This window comes from Chionomys nivalis, chromosome 1, assembly GCF_950005125.1.
Source record: "Chionomys nivalis chromosome 1, mChiNiv1.1, whole genome shotgun sequence".
Lineage (NCBI taxonomy): Eukaryota > Metazoa > Chordata > Mammalia > Rodentia > Cricetidae > Chionomys > Chionomys nivalis.
The window spans coordinates 198,274,107-198,294,718 of NC_080086.1; the positions used below are offsets into that span (position 1 = coordinate 198,274,107).

General features: G+C 36.7%; 1 protein-coding gene across 2 annotated transcripts in view; it reads left to right on the plus strand.

Moving 5' to 3' along the window:
* Positions 1-20,293, plus strand: part of Calcr (calcitonin receptor) — an 84,559-nt gene extending 64,266 nt beyond the window's left edge. For both annotated transcript variants that reach the window (XM_057777094.1, XM_057777101.1), the window contains 6 exons: positions 7,625-7,778; positions 10,648-10,708; positions 10,790-10,856; positions 12,790-13,008; positions 14,315-14,356; positions 18,545-20,293. In XM_057777094.1, the coding sequence (XP_057633077.1) occupies positions 7,625-7,778; positions 10,648-10,708; positions 10,790-10,856; positions 12,790-13,008; positions 14,315-14,356; positions 18,545-18,817 (816 nt within the window). In that variant the 3' untranslated portion in view covers positions 18,818-20,293. The remainder of the gene's footprint in view (positions 1-7,624; positions 7,779-10,647; positions 10,709-10,789; positions 10,857-12,789; positions 13,009-14,314; positions 14,357-18,544) is intronic.
* The last annotated feature ends 319 nt before the right edge of the window (positions 20,294-20,612 follow it).

Here is a 20,612-nt window from a genome sequence, read left to right on the forward strand (position 1 = left end):
AGCTCAATTACATGGTGAATAGTGATGCCATAGCTTGTTTTCTTTCACAATCCCAAATGTCTATTGTATCCCTGAGAGAAAGTGTGGAAACCAAACCTCTCGCCAAATCATTTAAATAGTACAGGCCAAAAGTCAATGATTATAATCTAAAGGTTAACTCACGTCCATAAAGTGCACAGCCTATGCCTCTCCTAGAAGGAATAAATGAGGGGATTTGCTTCAGTACTTTCCTTATTTGAATAGTTGCTGCTTTTCAATGAGAATTGGCTAAATCAAACCCTCCATAAACAAGCAGCATAGCACCACTCGAAGAGGGAAGCAAAAATTGCTTCAGGAATTTTCTTAAACAGGCACATTTGAAATGTTTCTGGTCCTTGAAACTATCTCTGGAAGACACAAGGTGAAATTCTCTTATCTCACCTTGTAAATGTAGTTTATCACAAGTGTATTTATCAAAGCCCAATTTCTTGGAAATCATTTTTCATCCAGAAAATTGTTTCTGTGGTTCTAGTAGACCCCATCATTTAAGTATGAGTAAAGAAGGCATGTCCCTATTGCCAGAGAATTGAGGATAATAAAATAGATGATAACACGGAAGATTCATCTGTTTTTCCCAAACTCCATTTTTCTTGGCAGTAAATTTGCCCTGTCTAATGAGACAGCCATGCCACCATATAAAGCCTATGGACTATGTTCTCAATCCTACTAAGCTGTAGTAAAAAGGAGCCGGCTGTGTCCCGCCTGGCTCCCGACTGCCCAGCAAAGCCCGCCGCCCGGATCCCGTCCGCCCGGATAGCTTAACCCCCGAAATAACAACACAGAAATTGTATTAATTATATTACTGCCTGACCCATTAGTTCTAGCCTCTTATTGGCTAACTCCCAAATCTTGATTAACCCATTTGTATTAAATCTGTGTAGCACCATAAGGTCGTGGCTTATGGGGAAAGATTCTAACCTACGTCCGTGTTGGGCAGGAGAATCATGGCGTCTGCCACACTAAGCCATATGCAGAATCATGTATTTAAAGTTACTTTAAGGTGCTGATTTGAACTATCTCTCTTAAAAAAAAAACAACAACAATCCAAATAGTAGAAAATAAAGATTTTTCCCTCACCATAAAAAGTAGAGACAAGGAGGGAAAAAAGGTGCAAATAAATAAATAGGAAAGAATATGTAACAGAAAAATCTTTTGGAAAGGGGATGTTATTGACATTGTCAATCTACAAATATTTATTGAAATATCAGGTGAACATTATATAAATAGTCATAAACTGAAGCAAAGCTAATTCACCAGTACACTTTCCATTTCAGATAATATAAGGATATCAGTCTCCTCTTAAGAAGAACACAGTACTTAATTTTCAAAGATATTTTTCTCTCCTAAGCAAACTAAACCGGCGAAGGGACATATTTTCCATCTTTGTCCCTGGTCTCAAGCCAATGACTCAGTACCCAAAAGTTTTTCTATCCAATAACTAAAGTAATATATTAAAAAGAAGAATTTCATTCTTGATGAGAGAGGTCAGCTCATCTCATATGTCCCAAATGTGGTGGTACCCCGTCAATAAGATCTTTGATGTAGTTGTGAAGGAAAGAAAGAACATAGAACATCCCACTCAACGGTGGTGAATCTCTGTGGCTCTGTACCACCTTTTCCATCAAGGTAGTCACTTTCTCCCTCCAAAGTTTTTGATAGGTTTATTATTTCCTGTATTACTAAAGATAAGATTCTTTTTCCTTCACTTCTTCTATTTTGTTTTTTTTTTTTCAAGTTAAATTCAAAATAACTCATGCCATAAATAAGGGCTGAATAGATCCTCAGTTTACTGAGTGATGTGAAAATTGCCCATTGTCATTTAAGCATTTCATTTCCATAATATCTAAATTTTCACTTTTCTTGTTCTATCTGTTCATTCAATGATCTCTATGTAGAGTCAAGAGGCAGCTTTTAAAGCATTGTTCTTTTTGCATCTGAACAAAGCTGCCAGGGTACTTGTCATTTTCTAGAAAGAAATATCTGTCTGAACTTTCTGTCTGATTCTAAAGCGGACAATACAGGGAGATTGGTTCTTACTGGAAACCCTTTGCACTTTGCACCTCAAAAGCTGAGACAATCAGATTATATTTTTATAGCATCTTATCTAAGTAAAGGCAAAAGAGTCCCAAGCTCGAAAATGGCATGATTTTCTTCTGACGTTCACTTGTCCACAACAGTTGAGCCATCAGACCATACCAAAGCATCATCCTAAGAGGTTACAGAAAGGTCAAACTGAAAGAATTCTCTGTATCTAGACAATGGGGATTGGAAAGTCCATATTGAAAAAGACTGCTCCTTCCCAGCCAAAAGCTGCTGGTACAAGGCAGAACATATAAACGATGGAGAGACGACTGAGAAAAGAGACAGGAATGGCAAGTCCACATAGATTAAACTAAATGGGGTTACCTATTTCAATATCCTCGGGGAATGTAGACTGGAAACAAACATATGTGGTAGATTTGCTTGGGTGCTATTATGGGCAGTCTACTCTGGCCTACTATTCTTCATTTCACTTAAACAGTAAAACCAGTTCTGTGGTGAAAAATACGTTGTTAAAATTTGGTTTATTCTTATCCAGCCATTATAATCATCATAAAGTGTTATAGATTATATGTCTAATTTAAGAGAAAATGGTTATGGCTGATTAGTTCTTATATTGCATAATATTTGAACAGAGCAATTACAGGACCCTAAAAGTAAAGGATAGTCTTCTGAGAAAGGTGAGGAATTTAGGTGCTCTTTCGATAGATAGATAGATAGATAGATAGATAGATAGATAGATAGATAGATAGATAGATAGATAGATTCTGACCATATATGTTCAGAGGAATCCAAGAGTGTTAGTAGATCTAAAATAACTCAACTGATATTTAAGTTACCAACAGTCCAACTGGGAATTTATACTTTGGATTTAACTATGTAAAGTACTTATTCAAACAAACAAAATGAGAAAACTTCAAAGGAATATAACAGAATCTAGACTCTGAACCAGAATCTACAACATCCCAATATTTATGATATCTAGAAATAGTTCAGAGGTACCAGATAAAAAGACAATTTTAGAAAATATGGTGTATTGTCAAGAGAAAGGACAGCTGGGTGTGAGTATTCACACCTGAGATCCCAACACTCAGGAGGCTGCAACAGAAAAGTTCCCATGTGTGTCGGGCCTGGCTAGGCTACAACAAGAAAGTAGAATTAAGGTCAACTGTTAATGTAACCCAGATGTTAATTTATCAGACTATGTGCTGGTCACATGACTATGCTAAAATTGTGAGTGAATAATGAAAAGACAAGAAATCTTAACCAGAAAAGTTGAAATTACTAAACATGAACTACATGGAAATCCTAGAACAAAAAAGAAAAGGAACTGAACTTTAAATGTATGACATTAGATTAGCTTATGTGCAGGACAGAGACCACAGAGGAAAGACTCAGCAAAATCAATGCTTAATCAAGAGTAACTATCCAATCTGAAGAATATACATAAAATATCAGGGGAATGAGGAGTTTCAAGAGCATGTAAGTCACATACATAAAAATTCAAAATGCAGATATTATGCATACGATGAAGAGACAACAAAGAACTGACTGGAAACAAAATGAAGCTAAAAATGCCAAAAAAAAAAATCCTAAACTTCATGAAAGATAAATTGTCTTAATCAAAATTCACTTCTTGAACAAGGAATTCAGATTATTAGATAAAAAGGCCATAATTCTCGCTGCACATACCCTAATTTCAGAAGATACCAACTACTGAAAATACACCATGTTCAATTTCTTTACTTTAGAAAGTCAATGCATGTAACAGGGAAAACCAGAACATTCTAAATCAAGTTCAGGACACCTTTATTAATTTAGTCATAAATATTTTAAATTGTCAATTTGACACCTGAAAGTTGTTTTGTAAGTTTGTGAAAAAACAAGCCATAGTGGAACCATAGTATATGTTTACTTAGTAAAGGAAACTAGAAAATTGGGCTAATGTAAGTTAAGTGTGGACCACTAGAGAGTGTCTGTGTACAGTCAATGGAACATATGCAGACCATTTTTTTTTTTTTTTTGCAAATTGCTTTACAGTCAAGCAGCTCTTCTAGCATGGACACAGGAGAAAATAACAGGATTTATTTGGGTGTTTTATTTAGGGAGTGCCATCATCAGAGGGTACCTTTTCTGGATACTTAGAAAACATGACAAAGATCCAAATGCAACCAACATAAAAGTTCAGGTCTGAAGAGTTTACCCCAGCATTGTACATTTTCTATGGATGTCAGCAGCCTGATCCCTTCAGATACGTCATGATCTTTACAAAGATTCCAAGATTTTCAGTACTATTTTATTAAAATTAAATGCCGTGAAAATTGTGTCCACTCTTGATAGACAATTCTGGTTTATGTATTAAATAATTATATTAATTAAGGGTTGAACACTCAGTTGAGCTACTTTATGAGCCATATACAAAGTCATATTCATTTAAATTGAATAAGCATCTGTTGCTCACCTATATTTGAATATTATTGGATGTAAGTAGTGGAGGAGTCAGACGTATAAAGATGACTCAATTGCATATGTAACAACGACTGCAGGTTTACTCAATATGTTAAATTAAATTAAATTTTAAAATTAACCTAAAAATTGAATCAACATAGATCACAGATCTTTGATATTTTCACACATCAAGTTAAATGTTTAGAAATTGAATTATTTATTCATCTCTGTTGATCAAGTAAACATAGCTTCACCCTCCTGTTTCAGTATTAAAGTGAAGTAATTAAAAGACATCTTCAGAAACTCCAAGGAGATGCAAATAAACATCCTGAATGACTGGAGATCACTTAAATGAGCAACAAAGTCTACTTCTGTTTTAAATACAAGGCATGGAAGAAGTAAAATTTGAATTTTTAGATCAGGAAAAGGCATTTTGGAGTTAACACACTGGCCCAGTTCAAATTTATTTTGAAACATTTTGAATTTTATATAATAAGCCAATTAGTCTTAAATGTTTGCCATATTTCCCTAGGAACTTGTTTGTCCCTCAATAACTAAAGAAAGAGGAAAGAGATTCTTTGTATCACTCTATTTTGTTTTAATATTTTCATAAGGAATTGAAAAGCAAATTTATAGACAGCCACCTTTTTTAGTATAAAATAGTCCATATTGCATCCCCTCCTCACCATACCCTCAAAAGTTCAAATGCTAGAGTGTGAGCAGAGTGCTTTACAGTACCAACCAATGTGTTCAGCTTTGACACAATCTAATACTCCACTCCTTGCTGGTTGTCCACAAATTGAGTAGAGAATTTAATGTTCTTAAAACAAGCCCCTTTAGTTGGCTTTATTGATTCTTCTAAATGCCAGACTTTGTTATGTACCTGAGAAAACAACTGTTAAAATAATTTAATAGTCAGATTAACTAGAAAATATATATTTCTAGAAGTCATTGTGCATGATTACATTTATTTGTTTACTTGTCTGTCTTGCCACCAGAAGGTCACTCCCCTGACCATAAGCATTGAACTCTGCAAGAATAGAACCTTTAAGGAATATATGACTATTATTTTTAATTTTCCCTTGATACATTTGTTATAAGGCAAAACAAAAAAATGTCTTGATATGCTTATGAAGAAAGTAAGTATTAAGTACATTACTCTGAAGTAGTGGCTGTTGTGCTGTGGGCCAAGCATTCAGTATTAATAAATCAATAACATATGTATCAAATAAGGTGTCTGTACATAAAACATATTTAAAAAAGCAATGTATTGGTTACTTGATAAAAAAAGTTGTGACCAGGGTCTCAAAGAGCCCTCACCTTGTATTATGCCTACGTGAACAACTTAATGCTTGCTAATTCAGTATTTATAATGACTTTCAGAAGGTAAATACTAAAAATAATGGAAATGAGCTTGGTTAAACATGAAACCTCAGCTACTCTGAATCATGTAGGCAAAAGGCCATCTCCACCTACTTATCTCTTCCCCTAGAAGAGAAAAGTCACCACAGCCTTTAGGAATCCAGGAGAAGCTGGGATTTCAAAGAGTTATCTTCAAAAGCAATCTAGAATCTCAACTGAATTTCTCATTTTACTGATATGAATGTTGGTGCCATCGTAGCAAGTACTTACTTAGTAAATACAAAACTGATGCACGAGTCAATCAACTAATCTTGGTAAGGAAGAGAATCTGATGGCAAGCACTGCAAGGTCAGAAGTGTTCTTTCCCAAACCATATATAGGTATTGCTTTAGGTTTTCTGACATAGTCTATTTTCAACATTTTTATTCCTCTTGGTCTGAACCAGAGGTTGATTCTACCTTTGAAAGCTTAACAGCTACTTTTTATGAACCAACCTGTCTTCTCCTATGAATTCTGAAGGGAAAAGAAACAGTAGAATACATATTGGCTCAACATATCGCTTCTCATCAACCAAATGAATTATAACTCTTATGCATTCAATAGAAATTTACAAGCCCAGAAAGGTGCTTTGGATGAAAGTCACTTCATTTCATTGCTTTATGAAAAAAAGATTGAAATCCAACTAGACTCAAAGGTACCCCAAGGAGGAGCAATGTAATAGAATACATATCATTTGATAAAATAATCGCTGGGCAAACAGCCACATCCTCTTATCTAAAATCAGAATGTTGAGTCTAGTTGTCATTGTCTTGTGGTTGTTAGAAGGTAATCAATGCTAGGTGCCCTCAGGTAGGGGTCCTTAACTAGACACATTTTGCTCCACAAAGAACATGTGGAAGTATCTGGAGCCGTGATGCTATAGACATCAGTTAGTTAAAGGGCAGAAAGACTGTTAACTGCCAACAAACCTAGGACAACCCTTCACAACAGCAACCAGTTATCTAGCTCAAAATGTTAATGTTGCCAAGATAAGGAAACCCACTTTAGAAATGACTAGGAAATAACAGGATATTCTGTTACGTGGTTTGTGGTTTTCTTATACAGATGGTTAAGAGATTTAAGTCTATACTGGTATGCTTCCTAAGTCTTCTCTGAATAATCATTGATCCTAATGTACAGAGAGGATTTGGCAAACACTTGGTTCCTAATATAAAACACAGAGTTACCTCTGAAACAGAAGCTGAGGTCAGCATGGGCTCCAGGTTCATACAAGATAACTTTCTCCCTGGCCATCTCCTCTTTATGGTTAAGAAGGCATGGCTGACAGACCCATCAGCTTCAGCAGCAGCACTTAAAATGTCTCGGGTTATTTACCTCATGGATCACAGGATGAGAAAATAGTACAGAAGTTTAATGTCAAACATTTGGATGAAACTTATTAGTTTCAGACACCTTGTAGGAAAATGAACTGCTCTAGGTAAGTCTCCAGAATTTAATGGAGAAAAGAATATTCTGTGGCCTCAGCTTCATTGGCCAATGTGGCTATTTTCATACAGTACTTGTGACTAACATTCAGTCCCTTTGATTGCTAAATATAGAAGGCATATGTTAACAAATACTCAGGGTAATTCTTGAGAGTTCAATGCAGATACGTTGGCTCATAATTGCACTCCTCCCTTTATCACCAGATCTATAACTATGCCTTCCTTTAAGTTTCTTCATTTCTTTCTAACAGATAAGTTGCAAGGTTCTGCACTTCTTTCACCAATACATGATGGCTTGCAACTATTTCTGGATGCTCTGTGAGGGGATCTATCTTCACACTCTCATCGTCGTGGCTATGTTCGCAGAGGAGCAACGCCTGTGCTGGTATTACCTTCTTGGCTGGGGTATGTATTTCATACAATAGACTTTTGAGCTAGATCCAACTGGATTCACATGTTTATAGCTTTCTTCTGGTCTTGATTTTAGAAAACACAGTCGGCATTCTAGTCTTTAGAACCGCCTCTCTCACATATTTCTGTCAGGTCTAGTTTACTTATTTATTTGAAATAAAATTGATGAAATTTTTTCCATAAGTGTGTTTCAGAAGTATCTCTCTGTCAAACTCAGAAAATATCCCATGAAAACAATCACTAGCTATAAATTTATTCTTACCTATGACAGTCAGCTGAGACACGGAAGGAACATTTACATTTTTCTTTCCATACTGATGCTCTGTAAATTAGTTATAAAGCTTGTTGGCATCTTTGGCTCAATAGAAATCTCTACTTAGCACATTACCAACACAAAGAAAAAAGAAATGAGTTGTTTACCTGTATCAAAAAGGAAGGAATAATAAGTAAGTATTTATACAATACCTTAACCTTCCTTGATAAGTCAATATTTAAAACTTCATTAGCATGAGCCAAGTAGAATCAAAGAATATTACACTCACAGTAGCCACAGAGAAGGGCACTGCTAATCAGTGCTGGCTAAGGCAGTAGATCTCTAGTTCAGTATTCTCACCACAGAGAATAAAATGTTTCAAAAGGAAGGATTTGCTTCTTATAAATAGGTATTTGGAAAGACAGAAAGTCAACTATTGGGGCCTGCCAAAGTCTGTTCTCAAATCCTACCCAACACACACACACACACAAAGAAAGAAAAAAAAGTAAACTAAAATCTACCACATTCCTTACCATTAAGAAACTCAGAAAGCCAAATACAACTCCCCCAAACAAATATGAGGCCACAGAGTAGGACATTTTTAAAGCTGTAGCCTTCATTTATATCGTGACACAGTTTTGTCTCTGCGTGAGAGGAAGACAAGTGAAGGGAAGCCCAAATAACTTCTCAAGAAAAACATTTCACAGGAATGTTAGAAGATGTAATGGAACAGAGAAAACTGTGTTGGGCAATATACGACTTCCTTTTGAAAATACTAAAACAGTAGCATAGGTTCTAGGATTTACAATTTCAATAAAATAATGCACAATTCATATCTGAAAATACTCTTCAAAGTTGGGATACAGAAAATGTGCACCCCTCCAAAGCTATTTTCTGGGAACTAAATTGTCCTTAGAGGACATCAAAGCCATCCAGAATCTAAAATGGAATAGAACTCCAAGATTTGTGAGAGACATAATAAACCCATCCTGTGGCTGAACAACTTTCTGGTGCTGAGATTCTCCCAACTACAAAATCAAAGCAGGACTCTTCCCAGATGCCTTTTTCCTCATCCCTGTCGCATCACGGGATATTCGGCATCTCAGATATCTAAGCAGCACCATGCCTTCAGGTCATTTCCTGCTCTGACCGATTCCCCTTGCTGTAAAATGAAGAAAATATTTCTAATGGATTTCCACATTGAACAAATAGAATTTCTTTGATTTCCTTGTTTTAGGAAAGGAATCCATTAGAATAAGTATTGTTCTTATTTTCACTGTCATTGGTAGAAAGGAAAGATTGCTATAAGTCTTGGGGACTAGAAGAGCAGGAACAGAGAAAAAACCAAAACTTTGTATTGAAAAAGCCACACTAGGAAGGCGTCAGGCCCCAAAGTTAGATGAAGTGTCTCCCCGATAACTAGGAAACATGCTTTTCTTTAAGTGGAGTGGGCACATAGTCGCTAATTCCCAAATACCTATTTTTTTGCTGTCTTAACTTAAGATATGTACTTCAAAATAAATCCAGAGAATAATTTTGAGTCTTTGAATTCAAATGAGAAAAAGGTCTGTTAGAAGCCCTGTGAACAGCACAATCATATGTTGTATTAATAGTCCAGCTTAAAATTATTTTGAAGCCCAACACGTAATCAGTGGTATGAATTATTTCATTTAAGCATTTAGAAACCAATATTATTTTATTTGAAAACCTTTTCACATAAGCTTTGAGACCTTCTCTTTTTGTATCTCATGTACTAAAATTTGAAGGGTACCAGCTTCTTTTCTGAGACATATTTCATAACCTGACTATAACAACAAACCTCTTTTTACAGATGCTTCAATCAAATCAAATAGTATTATCATGTACTAGGTATATCTGAGTATAAAAACAAAATTTTTCAAAGGAAAATTATTACATTGAAATACATTCTTGGAAAAAACATACTTTAACAATATGTAATTTGGCTGGCTGAATAGATAGTATCTGAATTTTTCTAAAAATAAAGCTAAAGGGAGTTTTGTTTATCTTTACTAGTACTTTGATTTAGTCAAGGAAGAGGATACTACACTTCCTCTATAAGCCACAACCAGAACTTAGAGAGGTAGAAATACACTGGCTTCTCTGAAACACTTGCTTAAAAGGAAACAGGATCAATGTGCACAAAGTAAATAAAAAATAAAATACCCAAAAGAAATTATATGAATATTAAAGATTTCATAGCAATTAGCATCCCACATTACATCCCTTAAGAATGACCCAAACTCTCACTATATGAGAGCATAATTCACACAGTGAAAGACTTGCTTGTTCCAGTTTACAGCAAAAACATCTTCAAAAACTTAGCAGTGTTAGTAAGGATCATAATACAAGTTACAAGGTACCTGCTGTGCCTAGGAATTGGCAAAAGGTTTTTAATTGTCTGGATGTTCTTAGCCATACTCCACAAGTCTGACTTGACCAAATAATCTGAATACAAACATATCAGGGGAATGTCTTGATAGGCAGCTCAATTTGTCACCATCTTTGTGACAATGCTACCATTATCCATACAATTGTAGGTAAGCTCTTGGCATAGGATCCAAGTTTGATTTGTGCTTTTCCCAATTTTAGGGTTCCCAGTGATACCAACCACTATCCATGCCGTTACTCGTGCTCTCTACTACAATGACAAGTAAGTGCACACCAGCGCTGAAGTTAATGTATCCCACAGTGAAAACATGCTTGTACTGATGTGCGCCCTCACTTCCTGCAGTTGCTGGCTGAGTGTCGAGACCCACCTGCTCTACATCGTCCATGGACCCGTCATGGTGGCTCTGGTGGTAAGGACCAGTTTCTCAATATATTGTTATCAGTGCCATCACTCAGCTTTGTGAATATGTAGCATATGTACTATAACTACAAAATAAAGTTAATTGAATGCCATTCTATCACATAGGAACAAATTATATTACTCAAAACAATGTTAATTTTAATCCCTAAGATGGTGTTTTCTTTTCTCATAGTAAGAAAAATAAAAAACGCACTCCAATTTTTAAACCACATTCTTCACCTACACTAAGGAGTCACCAGTTAGTAACTGTGCCACTTGGATTGCCATCCAGGCTGCTTCTCGGTCTCTCACTTAAGAAAAATTTGATCTGCTCTGGGTTTGAGCTGACAAGGGCTTTCGTGACAGCGAGTATGGGACAGATGAGGCGCTAACACACCGGCGTGCCCACAGCAGGAGACGGGGGCTGAATGCTTATTCTCATCTCCTTTTATACTTTATTCAGTTGAGGACTCAGGTCTAGATAATTCAATTACTATCGAAGGTGTCATTCTTGTCTACATGTTTTGCACAATGGCAATTTCTATGCCAGGATTTAAAAATTCACTCTGAGCACTTACAATTAAATTATTTTAAGACTTTATTTTCAAAACTAATCTTCAGAGCCAGAAAATCTGAGGTTCGGAAGATGTCGACTTGTTTTATTTTAAAAGTTCTCTAGTCTCTGATCTGGCAGCCTATATCGCACGACAATTGTAATGGGCGTAATAACCAGACTAGCTTAATATGAAACAGCAAATTTTAATGAGGGAATAGCTTACAACACCAGGGATTCAGCGATGAGCAGGAAATACAAAAAAGAAAGAGAGCAGTGGGGCTCACGCTCGCCAGATTTATACGTAAACATTAGCGCGAGGCGAACACGCCCCCAAAATGGGCAGGGCTAACCCTACATCTCCCCTTTTTGTCTAAATACGACAGAACTAAACCAAATATAACTATATACAATAGTAACAAATAATAAATATATCTTAAGGAGTCTAAATAATGTAGAGAGTAACTACAATTATATAGTCTTTAACTCCGTCAAAGATCTGAGAAGGGAATTAATATTATTTAACAAACAAGAGATATTTAAAATGTTCAACAAATGACAGAGACAACTGACTACCTGGGCAATCACCCAAAGTCTTGTTTGTAATGTTGAGTCAACCAACTTTGGTTAAGGCCTAACATAACTGACATACCATTATTAAAGGCAAGGAACTTTTTTAGAACTATTTTACCCTGTCTTGGCAAGATAAGACAATCTTGTTTTATTTACTTTTGGATATTTTGTATCTTTGTCAGTAGATGAGGTATGGGCTTTTTTTTAACCCAAAGGCCAGTTTTGTCAAAAAGACAAACTCCCAGTGGAGTGTCTTTGGTGTTTAACGTTTTTTTCGGGAGTAGAGTGGTGTTGCCAGGAGTAATTGTGTCTCGTTGGCACAGAATTTTAGGTTAGATTAAAGGCCATTTTTTACAGCTCTTTGAAGAGGCTGAAGATCATACTATCTATACTAAATATAAATTTTATGTATCTAAAAAACCTGATTAACCTAAAAATAAATATGACAAACATATAATTTTCAATACCTATCTAACTTGAAGACTAAGAGAATAAACAACTGTGTAATATATGAAAACAATGATCTTTAACTGTAAACAATGTTATTATATATAAACAAGGTTATTATATAAATAGTACCAGAGGTAGAAATATACATTGTAATATGGTAAATGTATCAATACAATATAGACAAAGTTATAAGCATACTCTTATACAAAAATAAAGGTAGGAACATTTACATTTAATATTTAATATATCAATATACAAGAAACAGTACCAATACAATTTTTTAAAAACAGTAATTTACAAATACCAATCATCCCATCAAACCAGTTAATCCCCCCCCCTTTTTTTTTGCTCATACGAATCTTTGCAGGTCAATTTCTTCTTTCTGCTCAACATCGTCCGTGTTCTTGTGACCAAGCTGAGGCAAACTCATCAGGCAGAAACCTATATGTACCTGAAAGCTGTGAAGGCTACCATGGTCCTTGTGCCCCTGCTGGGGATCCAGTTTGTCGTGTTTCCCTGGAGGCCCTCCAACAAGATTCTTGGGAAGATCTACGATTATTTCATGCACTCTCTGATTCATTTCCAGGTAAGGAAACCAACATGCATGTTTACTCCGTTCTTTATTTTCCTACTAGGTTCATCTGATGAAAACCCATGATTGCCTTTGTAAGATTATGTTCTTAAAAGTCAAAACTCACAGCCTTCAACTCAGCAGACACAACCAAAACTTTTGAAGGAAAAGAAATTGTATATGACATTTGTTTCCCCTTTATTGATATCATAACCCTCTACTGGTCCCACCCAGGCAACTAATTGTATATCAAGAAGGTACTAAGCATGTCTTTCCTAAACCAATGTGGTTCTGGAGTGATGGGAGGAACACATTTACACAGAGCTGCCCATGCCTCCCGCTCCTTTAGCTCTCCTGTCAGAATCTATCCAGGAGAGTTCTGGGACTGGACAGGAACAGTGGACTTGGGTTTCTCAAAGAGGAGAGCATTCCTGGGCTGAACAGTTAGCGAACCTAGACAAGTGAACCTCATTTCCACTCACTCCAGAGCTTTGGGCCAGCTCACAGACTCTACTAAAGGCAACCGCTCGGCACTTTGAGAGTCAAGTCAGTTTGGCATGAAGAGGTTCTCAGGGAGAGGTCCTAAACCAGGATCTGAGGCAAGAGTTTTTCTCGCTCAATTGTAAATTTCAAATCCACTACATTTTTTCCAACTGCCAAGGGCTAATGTGAGGAGAAGGCCAAAGTTAATTAGGTTGAAAATAAATCCTGGGTTTTTTTTAATAACCTAAGCTATTGAGATCATACTTAAACCTCAGCACAAAGCATCTTATGAGAATTAAGCAAGGCCCAAAATGAGTTTGGGTTTCTTAAAGACATATTCGGGACTAATTCACAGCTTCCTACTCAGACATGCAAAAGGTTTCTCTGGTGGCCACAGTTTTTAATTCTTAAGGTACAAAACTTTCCAAATCCACCAAAACCAGCACATTCACCAAAACTCTCCATATTAAACAGAGCAATACATTAAGCAAATCCACTAGAGCCCTTCCAGTTGCGAATCTTACAAGAAACACGTTTCTCTACCGAGAGAAGGATTTTTAAATTTCTTGTGCTGAAGATTCGCCCCTGGTGTCATATGTGGTAGGTAAATGATCTACCACTGAGCAGAAAATAGACTTCTAAAGGAAATACTTTTGTGACTTACCACTGAATGAAAGAGGTAGATCATTATTTTTCCTGCCTTTCTGTTTCATCAAACCATGACATGCTCTTGCAATAGTGGAATATTCCTCTCCAGACAGTCTATGTGTGTTGATTTCAGGAAATGGCATCAGGCAAATATAGAGAACTTCAAATACATTGTTTCTTTTCCTTTTAGGGATTCTTTGTTGCAACTATCTACTGCTTCTTCAACCATGAGGTAAGCATGCATTTCCTGTAATGCTATCATTCATTTATGTAAAGTCAGTGTTTTACAGTTTCCTAAGGACCACAGTGCAATTTCTCCAGATCTCCTTTCCGCATAATCTCATAAGGGTTTGTGAGTAATGGGATAGTGGTTTTTTTCTACTACTTCAAGCTGAGTCTCGGCTACAGGTGCAGTTACATAGGACACAAGGAGCATGCTCTGTTCACACTTTCTTCAGTTGCATGCTGAGTGGGCCACCGTGCTCCACAGCAATGGCAAAAGCTTCTCTCACTTCCCACAGAATGAGAAGCCATATACCTATTCTTTCTGGAAACTCACGCCTGGGCTGCAACAGTCAGTGTGTTTCCTATTTTCCAGTTGCTTCATGCCATTTTAGACCACGTATTCAAATGTTTTGCAAAATGAACCTGAAGTTAAGACTGAAAAAGGATTCTCAAAACACATGCAGTGACTGCTGTCATGGAATAAAGCCTTACATGAATATCTGGTTCAGTGTGCTGCAGGAACTGCACAACCAGGTTACCCAAGTAGTTTCAGCCAGAGTCCACTGTCCTCCAACAAAATATTGACTGACAGTTCAATTATAAAATATGAAAGGAGAGCTGCTGTAACCCTAGAGGTTCTTCTAGTGAACCTCTGTGATCTCAAGGAGTACAATTCGAAAGTTCCACTCAAATTACAGGTGATCAGTCTAAGCTCCAGAAAAAAAAATGGTGTTACTGAGACAGTATCACAAATACAGTTGTGACAGCCATAACCAGAGTCCAGACTTTCTGACTCCCAGTTAAATTAATTAAATTTAAATAAATGTGTGTGTGTGTGTGTGTGATCCTTCCCTAGAAAATGTTCTCTACTTTCCCAACACCACATAGTTTTAATGCACAGGCATTCTATCATTGTAAATTAATTCCTGCTAAAAGTAATTCTACTAAAAGTAACTATGACAAATCATAGTTTGGTAAGATATGACCAAATACTATCCTGTTAATATTTAGAAACATTTTCTAATCATTAACAATTGATAGCTAATACGTGCTGTATTATTTATTTAGATAATATATAGTGAGTATCAAAATACTTGCCTTCTTTGTTACCTGATGCCCATTTCCAAGTCCAACTTAGAAAAAAATTATTTTTCATTTTTCACTGGTACATCTTCCTCTTTTACCCAAAAGTTTATTCCCCCATTTGGCAAAATGTAGTTGTGTACTCATGATTGCTAAGGGACGCACTAGGAGTCTAGGATAAAAATGAGATGGCCTTCTGTTTTTTGGTGATAGAAGAACCTCTAGCCCTTTTTTCATCCTTTGATAGTAAATACTAAAACATGAACATGGCTTCTATCATCCCATGGAGAATACTGCACCATGAGAATACTCTGTGAAAGGAGACTCCTGCATTTTGAGTTGTTTTTTAGTACACAAAATAAACTTTTTCATCTAAAACATTATAAAAAACAGGGCTAATAGAAAAGTCAGTCAGAAGGGCCAGGCCTTATAAAGCACAAGAGGATTGCACTCATCTGTAAAAATGCTACAATATTTATTGCGTCTTAACTACAATGTCACTGGGAGTCTCAGACATAGAAAATAAACCCAAGGGGTATTCTTGACAGTTAAAATAGCTGGAATTTATTGCGTATGTTTTCTCTGTTTTTGAAACATTTCTATTTTCATTAAGATCATGTAGCTAGAGGAAGGTATAAGCATGACATTTCCAATAATACAAAAATGGTATGCTAGGCCAAATATAGTATCACAGTCCCACGGATATCAGGCATTTGGGTCTCAGCTGGACATTTCTGCATACATTTCTCCTTCTGTCATTGACCTCAAGCAAGGCATTCACACACACTCATAGGAAGTTATTTCTACCCACATCTGGGACAGGTATGTCATGAGATTTTTGCCTGGCTGAGTATTGAGTTTTGGCAAAGATCCAAGGGAATAATAGTCAACAATGCAATGGTACAAATTGAAATTTTAATTCTGACTTAATATGAACATGTTGCTTCAGTGATTACCGTCATGGAAACAAAGCCTTATACAGAGGGTCCATGGACAGACTAAGAGCGGCAGGTATGTAAGACTGTGACAGAGTGACAATGAAGAGGGAGACTGAACTCTTTCTTTCCATTGTTGGAGGGAAATCCCAACTTCCATGCTTCAGCACATAAGTACAGGTGCTTATAATAAGCTTAACAAGGAAAAAGAGAGACACCCCAAGCATTCAAACCTAACCAAGAATATTTCAGTATAATGTGTGTCTCCCCAAGTACGGGAACCAAGCGAGGACAACTGTGTCTTCAGACCAACAGACCAAACTCTCGTTCTTCAAATTCAACAATAAATAAACTGATAAAAATCAATGAGAAAAATTAAAGTTATTTGTGCTTGTTGCTTTTTCTCAATGAGCAATAAACATATATAATCCAGAATGTGATGTGTTATACTTGCCCCTTGACCTCTTTACACATTTCTCCTGCTTTCCAGAAGCGACAAAAGTTTCTGGATTGGGTTGGTTTTGCTTTTTGTCAAGATCACAGGTTTAGTGCCCGTATTCTTACCATCAAAGTACATTCAGTCCATGTACCAGATCCATCTACTACTATAAGAGATAATTACTCTTATTAGACTATAACCATTGCCGTATCTATTGCTACTCAGGGCCTATTTCTTATGTATACTCTATAAATGGAGGCAGATTGTCATCACTACACAAAAGGATAGCTAATAAACTTGGAATGCAGCTAGAGAAGGTTGCTGACTTCCTGTAATAACAATTTTTACAATTAAAATTGGCATCAAGTCTTTCAGCCTAATGTTGAACTGGGTAATTCAGTATATGTGGTGCTCTGGTGGGGGTTGTGAAATGGCAGGTAAGGCAAAAGCTAGAGGGTGTTTTCCCCTCTTGGGGCACTTATGCCAACTATCACTACATTTGTAGCCATCTGCAATAGTGCCTCTAAAACTTCAAGTAAGGTTTGGCTGTAAGACAAACCTTGGTATTTAAGAGAAACTGAATCCATGGAAACTATTGATTTCCTTTCTCTACAGACACTGCATCTCCAAAGATACTGAACTGGCATCTCTCCTAGTTTCTCAAGAGTACATTGATGGTTTCTAGATTATAAACCTAACATCGAAGGGTTTCTGTACACTACACATAAAGCCAGGTTTCCCTTGGAACTCGGGTTGTGCCACATTGCAACTCCCTGATTGTGCAAACACGGCATAGTCTAAGCACTCTGTTCTGTGACTGAACATGAACAGTAGTGCCCTTGGAAGGAGGCTATTGCGAGGGTTAATAAATTAATCAAATCAAGTGATTACAATACAGTCCATGGCAATCAGTGAGTAAGTGGTAACTAAAGGCTTTACGCCATCCCTCGTGCCTGTATGACTTTTATCAAGGCAAACTCCAGCTGCATGGCATGCCCTAGCCTTTAGCATTTCAAGATTTGTCTCTCTGTCTGTTTAAGATATAAATGAATCTAAAATACTACACCCAAACACGTATAATCACAATTTGTCTGAGAAGTCCTGGATTTCAAATGATCTGACTTCTAAATTATTCTGATTGGCTTTTGTTTTGTTTTGTTGTTTTTTTGTTTTGTTTTTGTTTTTTCTAAAAGTGACTAAAGTCTCAATTTTAAAAGGTTTTCGCTGCCTTAGAGTTTTTATCTGGAACATCTCATTTGGAGCCTTGTTTGGTAAGAGTAAATCCACAACATGGGTTTATTATCATAAAATTTTAAGACTGTGTTGTAGTTTATGGATACATTTTCATGATCCACAAGTTAAGATTTGGATGAAATCATGTCTTAGCATGAATGCCAGCAGGTAAAAATTTTCCTAAGTCTTATCCTCTAATGAGACCTACCTACTACATTAAGAGAACAGTCAACCTTCCTTCGCAGGTGCTGGGAGCAAAGACTGAAAACTTCACCCCCAAACCAAAACAAAAACAAACAAAAAATGGCGACTAGCTTGCCTCTTGTTGCCCAGACTAGTAACTTGTTTCTTTGACTGGCATATTGTTATTCCAGGGTGGAATATTTTATAACTATGGTATAAACTCTGTTCTTAAAGCAGATCTACAGTTTAACCTCCATTCGCCCCAAGAGTCAAGCATTTAAGCTGACAGTTGTTAAAAGCAAGGATCCCTTTGTTCTTCCAGGTGCAAGTTGCCGTGAAACGCCAGTGGGCAAAACTCAAGATCCGGTGGAGCCAGCGCTGGGGAAGGCGCCGCCGCCGCACCAACAACCGCGTGGTCGCTGCTCCTCGTGTTACAGCCTTCGCTGAGCCTGGTGGCCTCCCCATTTACATCTGCCATCAGGAACCGAGAAATCCTCCAGTCAACAACAACCCAGTCCAAGAGGGTACTGAAATGATTCCCTTGAACGTCATCCAGCAAGACCCTTCTGCCGTACAGGAAGACACATGTGCTTGAATGAGAAGCTACGCCATTGTGATCCTCTGAGCCTTCATTTCCTGGGTGAAGATAGACCATGCATTTCAAGTGATCCCCATCCTCCCAGGAGCTGAGCATATCATTCGTGAAGAATTATTAAGTGAATTTGTCCATAGTGATGTTTGAAGAAAGTTATTCTTGGTACTATTGCTTTGGAAGACTGTCTAGGAATAGAGTCTCCCACTGCAACTTGGGAACTCTGTCATTCATCTAGGACTGAGATGCCAGTGTCTAAGAATGAAGGCAAGGTATCCAAAAAAATGCCACTAAATTGACCTAGTTCAGATACAGGGTGCTCCTTGTTAATCTTGAGCCATTTATACCTTTGAGAAATTTAAAAAAAAATACACTCTATATATTTTTAATTTTAACACTAGACTTTGAATTAGACTCTTTCTAATTTGGCTATGGATCTAATTTTTAATTTTTTTATTTCAATCAATTCCTATATTACATTTTTACCATCCATACAATGTAACTGCACAAATAACATGACCTCTGAAAGATGATGTGACTTTTAAACATACAGACAGAGATGACCTGTGCATTGGGCAAGAAGATAGACTTTGAATAAAAAGGCATTTAGAGTGAATTTGCTGGAACTGTTCCACAATCGGATTGCTTTTGGATAATCCTGTCCACCAGGAAGACCCAAATGCTGTAAGAAATGGATCTCAATGTTGGATGGGCTTTGCTCATTGGCATGTATAAATTGGGAGGTCATCAAGAATCTGTCACCAAATTTTTCACAAAACTGCCAAAACCATAATTCTCAATGAAAGAGAACACTCTTTAAAGAGAGCTTTCCACTTTCCTAAACTACAAGATTTATAAAGCAAATCAAGGTTTATAAAGCAGATTACCTCTTGCCCTCGGGTGCTATCTAGCAGTAAGAGATAGATTTGTTTATGGCTGGTAATTAAAAGACTCCATACAAGTCCATTAGCCTTCTTACACCCAGCTTCAAAGCTTAACAAGATCTCTGCATTTTCTGGGAAAACTCAGAGCGGCTAATTACAAATTAGTTTCTAGTTGACCTCCTGTTTGCTGCTATCAGCAAAAGAGAGGGAAACACAACATAAGACTTCATTAGCCACATAACTATTCATCTTAAAACACAGAGCTTCTCACCAAAACCCAGTATTATATTTCTGCATTTCTCTTTATTCCCCAGTATAATATTTTTAAAGGTCCACGAATAAACCAATATCATTACTGATTTTTTGATCTGCAACAGCAGAGTTATCATTATTTAATTTATATGCTAAATGAGGAGTTTAAATGAAACCCTCTGAATCTCGGCCCATCTATGACATCTTATATTATTGCCTTTCAGAAGTGATTTAGTTGTGGAAAGACAAAAATGACTGGTTCTGGTTACATATTTAGTGCACCCAGAGGAGACTGTGTTTCCCTAGTGACCGTGGACTTTGGATACTGAGAGCGTGACTCCTTTTCTAAATGTAAGGGAAGAATTGAAACGAAGGTTTTTTTTTTTCAATTACAGTGTTACATGGTGATGTTCATAATTTTTGTTTACAAACATCAAACACAATGTATTTCAGGCAGCTCTGCTACAAATGTGATAATATATTGCTGGGATATTTGAGATGTTATTGTGCTGATGTAGTAGGAGCTGATGAAATCAAACTCACTTATCACAGTATTGCATGTAATACCTAATTGTGTGAAATGCTTCTGCTGTGTACATGTATAAATTAATACAGAGCATATTGAAAAGACAAAAATGTATATTTGCATATTTTTCTAGAGA